General features: G+C 45.3%; 1 protein-coding gene across 3 annotated transcripts in view; it reads right to left on the bottom strand.

Moving 5' to 3' along the window:
- Nucleotides 1-3,080: 3,080 nt before the first annotated feature.
- Nucleotides 3,081-10,490, bottom strand: part of Snx6 (sorting nexin 6) — a 34,291-nt gene continuing 26,881 nt past the window's right edge. For all 3 annotated transcript variants that reach the window (XM_075698543.1, XM_075698544.1, XM_075698545.1), the window contains exons 11-13: nucleotides 9,054-9,117; nucleotides 6,022-6,107; nucleotides 3,081-3,298 (exon numbers count right to left, since the gene is read on the bottom strand). In XM_075698543.1, the coding sequence (XP_075554658.1) occupies nucleotides 3,236-3,298; nucleotides 6,022-6,107; nucleotides 9,054-9,117 (213 nt within the window). In that variant the 3' untranslated portion in view covers nucleotides 3,081-3,235. The remainder of the gene's footprint in view (nucleotides 3,299-6,021; nucleotides 6,108-9,053; nucleotides 9,118-10,490) is intronic.

The raw sequence follows: 10,490 nt of genomic DNA, 5'->3' as shown, positions 1-10,490 counted from the left end.
CTGATGCACGTGAATGTACAGCTTGCGGGCTTCTGGCACCTCGCAGGAGTACCGACCACCACGGATTCGGGCTTGGCGAGCTGCGTAGGCCATCACGGCTTGAGTGCGCCGCTGTTTGCGTGCCCAGGCTTCTAAAGAGGGGTACTGTGTACGCAAGAAAATACAGCATTGCCGTAAGAGTGTAATTGCCTCGCACAAACGCACAATCCCGGGGGTGATCCGGGTATCGAAGGGCCCCCCACAGAAATGGCAGAAAGTGTAAAAAGGGCTAGTGGTGACACAAAGTTTCATTGCCGAAGCTGCGCTAGCACACTGGTAGGGCAACCTCTGTCGGCTCGGGCCTCCAATAAGTGTGACTCGGCGTAGTAGATATGACCACGTACGAGCACTAGCCACCACTCGTCAGCTTAGTGTTTGGAAAAGGAGCAACATGAGGTACACGCTCGCCGTAGGTGCAAGGCACCACAGGTGGGCTCAAGTCTGAATGATGCCCAAACAAAGGGGCTGGCGGATCAAGAGGAGAAACGTGTACTATCCTGGATCTTCTTGAGCATGAACATTGGAGCGCCGTGGGTTTCAGCAATGAGATCACAGCCCAGCGGCACTGCAGAATCGCTGTGTGCATGTGGGACAAGAGTAGCCTCCGTTAGCGATCATTGCATCATAGGCATGCTCACATGTTGTCCACTAGGTGCTTTTCTTTCTTTCCGTTTGGGCTGCAGCTAATTTATAGTCCACGCTACGCAGATTCAAGATCAAACGATACGTTCCTCAACCTTGTGGTTTGGAAGCGTAATTTTCACTTTCATTTCTGCCTTCAAATTTATTCATACTGCAATTTTAAGAAAACAGGGATAGACGAGGCGTGTGAAGGAAGCTACAGACGATGTTCATTTAGTTCATGCTTAAAAAAAAAAAGTCGCAGTTTCACCCGAAAGGCGAAGCACCGAGTGTGATAGCAAGTTATTAGATGGCTATACGAAGTAAGGATAGCAGCTTAATCGGCTGTATAAGCAACTTGTAAACATTTGCTTACTGACTAAATTAACAATGATAGAATGTGTAAGCGCGACTGAACGAGGACATAGAAAGAAACGGACACAGTGTCTTTCTACGTCCTCATTCAATGGCGCTTACACATTCTATCGTAGATTTAAACCAACTAGCCCGCCAACGTGTTTTAACTAAATTAACAAGCACGGCGTCACGTGTGCACAGGTAAACATGAACACATCTCGCTTGATGAGCGTGGAAACTCGCTGGAATGAGGAATTGCGGCCACGCAAAATTGCCGTGTGACTGGTTGCTCAAGGCACTGCGTGTATTCATGGGCTTCTTTCACACTCGGAAAAAGATTTGTCTACCACACATTCAGCAACAGAAATCTGTATCGGAAGTTTTTCATGTTGCTCTACAATTTTCTCATTGACACTTTTCATCTAATTATATTTGAGAAGTTTAAGACTAATTATTTTAATTAGGTAGAATGAAAACAATTCGAATATCTCCAAGCGATGGCGAACAACATTAAGTTTGTTCTGTCTAGCTACGTAGCATTTGCATATCTTTAAACTCTGCCTAAAGTTAGCTGGGACAGCCTGCATAGTTACACAAGTAATAGAACAAGGGCAGCATGCCAAAAAAGTTCAACGCTTCAGCTTCACCTGTAAGAGTAACGCGATAGCATTTAAAAAATCAAGTGCTTCTCGTGCTTCCTGGCAACTGCAGCTTACGTAACTTATGTTTACTGGGAAACGCTATGCACGAAGGCTAGCTTTCTGGTAGAAACGCAGCCTCTTGCTTGGGCCGTGGTGCAGCAGACAATAGCGCCATCTGGAGGTATTGCAAGGAATGGGGCGTGCCACATTATGGCCTTTGAGATTTGCACGCATAAATCAAGGAGGCCATGGCCGCTCTATGAATGGTAGCAACGCTGGAAAATGTTTTTTTCAAGTTTTCGTGTAACAGAATTACGTTTCCTCGTATATTCGAATCCCAATCAGACACTATCATGTCTGTAGGTTGTGTGCAAGTCTTACTTTACAATTTTTTTTCATGTATTTTACCTTGAGAAATTCACTGTCATTTCCTTGCACCACATGGAGGGCCTGCGTGGTTGTGCATGCGTGGTTCGAAATTCTTTTTGCCGAAGCAGCGTCCAATGCTAGATGCCAATGCCAGATATTCTGCGACATAGGCCACATAGCAAACTTCACTTATATGCTGGAAGTGTCCTCCAAGAAGCCTTCTGCCGCAAAGATTATTCAAGTCTGCTCATTAATAGCAGAGATAGACTATTTCACTGCTGTGAACCGTCGATTACAGCAGGTGAGCTACACTGCCAAGCGGTACACTCTCCACTTGCCCCGCCTAGCCTCTGCAAGCGAAATTTCTTCCCAGCATTCTCCCATACTGGAGCTCGAGGATCCCATGATGCCTACGTCACAGGCCCCTACTTTATTTTTTTCTCTCTTTTTGCGGCGCGGCACAATTCTGCTGACGGCAAAGTAAAACAAAAACATGCAGACATTCGGTTTGCATGTTTTATTTCTCCAAGCTTCGTCTACTCTAGCAACATACTACACAAATAACACATGTTGCTTTGAATAATTCTCGAGGTCGTCACCATGAGCAACGTCAGAGTGCGAACACGTGTACAAAGGCTCACTAGAACGTGTACGTCATCCTCTGGCTTGGAGCGTGACAGCTGCGAGGGGAAGGGAAAACTGCGTTCGATTTGAAATTTCAGATCTTTCTGCCGCGCATAGTGATGCAATACTTCGCAGACACTATCGGTATCGCGCACTGTGCTCTGCACTTGTCAGCTCAAAATTGCCACGCCTGGTGAGGGGCCCTTTAATGCTATCGCATTAATACAATGGGGGGGCACAGCACCGCTCCCCTTCAGAGCTGCCCCTAGTTCCCCTCGTTCAGAGAGCCCGTTAGACAACCGATGCCATCGAGGTTCATTCTGTAAGCGAGCTTAGAACACCACTCCCGCACCACTTTGGCGAAAGTCACAAATGCGCCAGAGCTTCTCTTTGCAGTGGTATCAAGAGTCAAGGAAGCGAACAGCTGGAAACCTGAATAGAATGCTCTTTTATTTCACATACCCAAAAAAGACCCCCTTGTTTCTGCTTGTGGCAAAAAAAGAAACAGGAAAATAAATATAGTACAGGAAAATACTCTTGGGCCGGTTGTTGCGGTTGGCAGTGGCAGGTGGCCCCCCGGGTTTTCACACTTTGACCGGCTCGTTCTTGAGCAGCGCTATGCTGCTCTTGAGCAGCTGAACCTGCGCCTGCATGGCAAGAGGTAATGCTTTGGTCAAGCCTCGTTGGAACAACGAAGGATGCGAGAAATTTAAATCTGAAGCGTTTTTCACCAATGTCGGTGCGTAGCGAATACTATGTGCTCGTGACAAATATCAGATATAACCGATGTATGTTTTGCGTTTGATACGGCTTCGGTATTACGAGGTTCGTCTGTTTCTGTAATAACATCAAATTCCAAAGAGGAAGGTAGCAGCTTTGGTAGCAGTAGCTGTGCCTTTTAGCAGCAATCAGATACAGTCAGACTTTTTTTGCAATGCAGGACGCAACAGGATAAATAAAATTCCCTTCAAAATATCTAAAATCATCCGTACATGTACATGCAAATTAAGTGGCCACAAACATAATGAGAGGGCGGACTTTCAGTCTCTCAGAAAAAGAAAAAAAGTACTTGATACTATTATAACGTGAAATGATGCCGCAAAGAAATGGCAAAGGACACATGAAAGCAGATACACTTGAATTGGTATCTATCATTACTGCGGATTGCTCTCGCAAAATACAGCGAAAGGATCAGTGCATAAACAATTTACTTGTCATTGTCTATGTCTGTCACTGTCGGTGGGAATGGCATCACCCTCCAAGCACAAAAAAAAGGCGCTTTATATTTGCGTCACAAACGTGAATACAATAAAGGTACATTTCGAGGCCGGAAATTAGGTAAAAAGAAACTGGTTACACAGTTAAACCTCGATATAACGAAATAGGTAGAATTGACAATTTGCTTCCTTACAACAAAATTTCATTGTATAGTAATCCAACCTTTATGCGAATAAATAGGCACCGATAAATTTTTCTTGCACAGAAAGGGGCCGCAAAATTTTGTTAATTATCGGGCAATCGAAAAAAGCTAATTTTAATGAGACAGTTCATTTTGATAAATTTGGGAGTTGGCAACGAATGATACGGTTTTATGCCACATAAACAATATCTTCACATAGGTGCTACGAATTAAAGCCAGCCACACTTTCGCACGCCCTCCGCCCTCCCAGCTAATAGCATTGCTCGCACTGGGATGACACTATCAGGAAAAGCGCCCGCAGCAGAGAGCGAATGCTTCGTCTGCCTCTTTCTCCCACGGATCACCAAAACTCAAGATTACGCAACCTTCAATACTAAACATGCGGAAAGACAGCTTACACGATGCCACGCTGTCTCGGCAAGCCCGCTCTTTGCACACGTGGCCGATTACCTCTAAAGCAGGGTTGCGCGGCTGCGTATGCGCTCAGCTGCGCTTACAGCCATGTGCAGCCACTGCAGATACACACGAAGCACGCCAACCTACCACTCCGCCCCACCCCTTGCGCGCTTGTTCATTCCCCTCCTCTTCTTTCCCTTTGCTCGCGCTGGGAGGCAGCACTCGTGAAGCCACCGTTCTTGTCTCAGCCTCGCACAGTTTCACTCGCACCTAAAGCACACTGTGCGCGGGGCATGATAGGATCTTATCACGCTAGGACTCTGTACGGAACATGATGCTGCTCCACTTCGGCTGTCCCTCTTGTAGCGCCACGTGAGATTTGAGAGCAGAGTTTGCAAGCAGCCGTTTGTAATTCAAGAATTTGACCGTTTGCGTCCACGGAAGTTTCCATTTATTGTCTTGGCATGCCTTTGCTGCGGAAGCGAAATTTCAGCATATTCTCATTAATCTCACACAAACACTTCGTTATATTGAGGTTCTGATTATGTGGTGTTCTATGGACAAACTGTTATGAAAAATGAAATGCTTAGTAATATTGAGAATTTCTTTATACTGAAGTTTAGTATAATACTGAGTATAGTATTGCTTGAAGCAATACTAAAACAAAACAATGAACCAGTTTGCATTGATTAAGTATTCCTTAAAACTAAGTTTTCGCTGATTTTGCTGCAACAGGCTTATAGAAAATTAATGTTAATATTCTATTAAATTTCATGCACATACACTAGCATCAGTATGTCAGTGATGTCACGGATTTCAAAGTAATTGTTTTTTTTTTGCATTTGGACCATTGCAGCCGAGTAGAAATTCTGGAACCTTGGGAAGTTCAGTTTGCCAATTTTGGGTACAAAATGCTTAGGTATTTACCGGGAAAAAAATTAACCAGGCCCTAGCAGATGCTTTCAAAATCCAGGAAGACAAGGTGTTTGGTGCGGGAACTTCAAGGCATTTGCCACCAGACTAATTTTTGCACCTTTTCTCACACTGTAGAGGCCAATAATTGTAGAAACTAATACCGCTCAATCTAATTTTCTCTTTAGAGTCCCTTTACCACTGCTGTCTGGCTAGGGACATATTCTGTCACGGTCACTTTTGACAATAGTATTGCCGTGAATGCCGATTGGCTGGTGGAGCACTACGTCACACAAAGGAGATAGCAACGTCTAAGTAATCTTTACAGAATTCGTACCCTGGTCAGACCGAACATTTAGTTGCAGGCAGGCAGTTAAACCAGTTGGCATCTCTGCAGCAACCCGCTTTTCCAATAGGGAAGCACACAAACAACGATTCCAACAAACCAAAGTGCTCTCACTACAGGCTTTAGTGCGGAGTGCTGCCTCGAATTGGGTGCAGCAAGGCTGAAGAATACTGACCCAAAGAAAGCAGAATTACCCCAGCACAAGGACAAAGAGTAAAATGGCGCTTATCTCCGGCAGTCGCCATGCTTCAAGGAGTGGCTGGCAACACCAGACACCCTTTGCTTGTGGCGCGTACCTTGGCATGCTTGAGCTCCAACTCCACAAGCTCGAGCAGGTTCTTGCGGAAGTTGCTCACGCGGCGAGTCTTGAAGTCTGTCAACTCTGCAGAGGAGAGGAACATGGCAAGGAGGTTCACTTTGCAGCATATGTGCGACCTGCATCGTTTTACGCGACATGTTCTGACATTGCTATTTTCATTAGCCCTCACAGCTTTGGGATGTCCCTTTGGCATGCGCAACGGGCAAAGTGCCAGAAGGCATTGCGTAAGTATTCTGGTAGGCATGCGTGTTGGCTGGCCATCACTTTCCATTAGTTCACTGCTCTCGCAAGATGGACGTATCCTGGTCAGATTGTACGCACGTCACAAATGCTTTAGCACTGGCACAAGCGCAAATGACTGTTCTGTGAAGTGTAATGACTCACTTATACAGCAGAACCTTGTTTATATCTTGCTGTTTATTACGCTTTCCCAACTCTTGCACTCTGAAACGCTGGTCCCATTTCATTCCCACAATGTCATGTGTTTAACTATGCAGTTTTACGTCAGAAACAGCGATGGCGCACCATCGAACCAGCATCGTCCGTTAACGGTGCCTACACTGACCACTGCTTGTTGCCGTGGGAAACTTGCTTTGCAGGTTTTTGAATAGGCTGTTTCAATTTTCAATATATTCAATTTAGCGGGTATAACAGTCGGGTTTTCTATTCAACTTAATGTGCTTGATGTGACAGCTTTTCTATTCATCTATAGCATTACTGAGAGTAGTGGAACTTGAGGTTTTCTCGGATAATGCATTCTTTTCGTGCATCTTGCTGAAAGACATACCACGGTGTTCTATTGCGTACAGCCGATGGATCTGAGCTGCAAGACTGTGCGACACACGCAGATTGTGCTTACTGCTATCGCTTGTGCGAGCTATTTTGCCTTTGAGGCAAAAGCTCGCCCAATACTTGTTCGTGATTTTCAGTCACCTTTCTTGCCAATGCACTAACTACTGCTAAAATATGTCAGAACACCATGCGACATATTTAAATGATGGCTCAAGACCTCAAAAGGGAAATTGATGAGTGGCTACGTATGGCTCACACGATGGAAGCGTCACATGTAAAGAGTTACATTTATAAGTATGCAAATATCAAAATTTTCAAATACGAATCGAATAAGAATACTTAGCTTTGAATCATGAAATGCACATGCATTTATTAGCAAGTTCGGTTAATTTCTTACGTTGGCACATTGCAATTACAATGGCAGTGTTAAAAACTAGACTTGTAAGCCATTATACTAACATTGCATATTTGGCTCATGTTAACTTGGAAAATTTAGTGATACCCACTAGCTGTCCTCACCAGCCTGTGTCTTAATTATACCGCATCAAACGATCGTAAACTCGGAGTCATTTGACCCTATGCCAGTCGACTCACTTTCTGTCAAGTGATAAGCTCAGAATTGAAAGTGGCGCTGCAAAAAAAAAAAAAAAAAAAAAGAAGTGCACCCTCGCTGCCTACAAACCTGTGCCCCTTGCTACTGAAAAGCTGGCTTTCCTGCAAAGTATAGACCATTTGTGGCTAAGTGTGCTTTACAGACGAAATTTCGCTAGAGACACTAAATCCATCGCAAAATTCGGCACAAGATCGCCCCAATATATTTAGATTAGATAAAAACAAATGCTAAGAACTACTTTTTGCTCCCGCACAGCCACCAATATATTCGGTTTGATTCAAATACTCGTATGCAACCGAATATTTAAACATTCCCCAATATTTTACGAATCAAATGCGTATATTAAAAATATGTTTGATAATATTCAAACCTTAGGAATATTTGCACATCCCTAACTAGAGTTGTACTTTTTCATATTTAGCAGGCAACTCTGCAGAAGTTATAAAAGTAGTCATAGATGTCTCTTATCGAATTTTACAGTCCGGTTGCTTTTGATGCGAGACACTTTCTACAGAGTAGCTGCTTCATACATAGCAATTACAACTTGCAGAAGTAAAGCCCAGAAAACACGTATGCTTGCCAGTGCACACAAACTGGCAGTTACGCGGACGGTGCGATACATCTTGTGCAGTGCCATGTTAACCGAGTGACCACAGAAACGTGCCGTTCTGCTCATTCCATAACTGCGGTAACTTCCACATAATTAGATAATGTTGTGATAGGAGATTGGACTATTTGAATGGTGCGGCCGAATGCGCGTGACTGCTGTGAGCGGCGAGGGACGAGGAGGAAGAAAAAGGGCTGGTGTCTGGGCGGAGGCGACAGCCATGCGAACTGCCCGAGCAGTTCGTCTACCCAAAGCCGGTGTTCCTGGGTGTGCTGGCCGGGCTGTCCTTAGGCTTCAACCGGCCTCCACCGCTGCTGGGCGAGCATCCGACGCCGGTGTGTTCCGGTGCAGCTAAGCCTTCCGGAACGGACTACCCTGTGGTGGGCAGACGTCCTGACCCAGCTGTCACGCGAGTCGTTCGTCGTGTGCTGGGCACTCGCCCCGGCCTCCAGCCCCTGCGCCACCCACTGCTCCAGCTTCATCGTTGCACCTCTTCGTGCCGTGAGTGATAACGACACGCGATCAAACGCCTTCCTAAATTGATGCTGTGCTGGACTACCTAAGCGACAGACACTCATGAAGTGAACCGTGTGTGTTATAGTGTACGTTAACCTAATTCCGTCCCCATGTCATTAAAGCCACTCTATGTTCATTGTGCCATCCCCGTGTTTGAGGGCTGGGCCCAGATCATCCTATCACACATGTTGCGACACAAAACTACAGATGCTCATTTTATGCCCAGTTACATGACGCATGCCTACATCTTTCATGTGTAACGCACTACTTTTTGCTCGCAAATGCAGGCATGGAGAAAAGTCTGTAGCCTTCCTAGCACTGCCCGCTATGTATGGAACACAGTATACTGGATCACTGCCTTTACACTGGTGTGACCAAGTACTCCTTTGCATCAAAGCACTGCACTGATGTAGTAAAACAAAGGTGCTCTACGTTGACAGTGTGTCACGTGTGCCCATGCTCCCTGAAGTTTATCCCTCACCCTGCTTTGCCTGTTTCGAGATGCCTTCAAACTTCTCACAGGCCTCCTGCTGGGCTGCCTCGGCCTGCAATGACACAAGAAACACGCCACACCCTTGAGCCTAAAAGAGCTTGTAAGTCGGAGAGGCGCGGCAATAAATGGCCACGTGACTTGGGTTTCTCTACGGGCAAGTGACAATTTGATGTATGGGGCATCACGTCCAAAAGAAAGGGAAGAAAAACAGCAGTCATTTAACTTGGTTCCCCGTTACTCAGTGCACTACGGAGGGCCCCTAAGCTGTTTCCCAATGCCTTGTAGTGAAGCACATTTGCGTCACTTTTCAGGACATTAAGACCTGCATTTAGAACAGCCAATTGCTTCTGTGTTTGTAGATGTTGGGCATGGCAGTTTACTATGGCCACTCCTACGAATAAAGTTAACCTCTTTATAACCATGTCTTATAACACAAAAATACCTCTCACAAAATACATCTCTTACAAGCGTACAGACAGTACTGATCAAAAATAACATTGCTACCAGGTCCATGGGAAAGAAATGCAAGCGGGTTGCCTCTTATGAGCCAGCAAAGGGTCTCCAGCAGATTCTTACGGCTGTTTGGCATCTCGCCGTGCCAATGTGAGGCAGGGGAGTGACAATTACATGCGTGCACCCTTCATCATTGCGAACGTGCAACTGCACCATCGATGTTGCACTTCTGACTGTGGTTCAACCAACACAACTCAAACCGCCAGACTTTTCTGACAGAGGAGCAATACGTGGATCCGTGCTTCGCTACTACGACCGTCAACCTAGTTTGCATATGTAATCTCACGAGATCAAGTGCCAATAAAGTCTACAGGGATAAACATATCGACAGTGCGTTTCCCAAATGTCTTGTGACCAGGTTCACTGGGTGTCGGCAACCGCAGTTGCAGTTTCATGCCTAGTCAACAAGGAGGAAACTGTTCGTGGCCACCATTTTGTGGCAACCCAACACGCAATTCATGTCGAAAACAGTACATGGTGTCCAAAAATTTGGTTATTGCTTTCATAAATTGGTGCTAAGGGGTAGGTTGGACCAGGTGCTAAGGATGGTACTAAGGGGTATGCAGGTGGTGGTGCCGCAGAGAAGTGAGCATATTCACGCAGGTCCGAAAAATTGGGCAGCTGAAAAGTCAGTCAGCAACTGCATTTGATATTTTTGTTACCTCAATATACCGTATTTACTTAAAGAAGGACGCAGGGATTTCTTTTTTTCAATTTTTTTTTAGCAGGTTGTGAACTTTACACGAGGCAGGCTCATAGCTATCCATTGAAACCTGGAACAGTGCTCAGACAGCAATGCAGAACAATTTAGGAATAGATTTACAAACACCGACGAACTTTCCGGACACGGACAATGGCATGAAAAAAAATCGTGCAGTCTGAAACAACTAATTCGACAGTAAAATCGATTTC

Source organism: Dermacentor variabilis, chromosome 7 (assembly GCF_050947875.1).
Source record: "Dermacentor variabilis isolate Ectoservices chromosome 7, ASM5094787v1, whole genome shotgun sequence".
NCBI lineage: Eukaryota > Metazoa > Arthropoda > Arachnida > Ixodida > Ixodidae > Dermacentor > Dermacentor variabilis.
The sequence above is the reverse complement of the archived record's forward strand: the minus strand, read 5'-3'. Positions and strand labels throughout refer to the sequence as shown.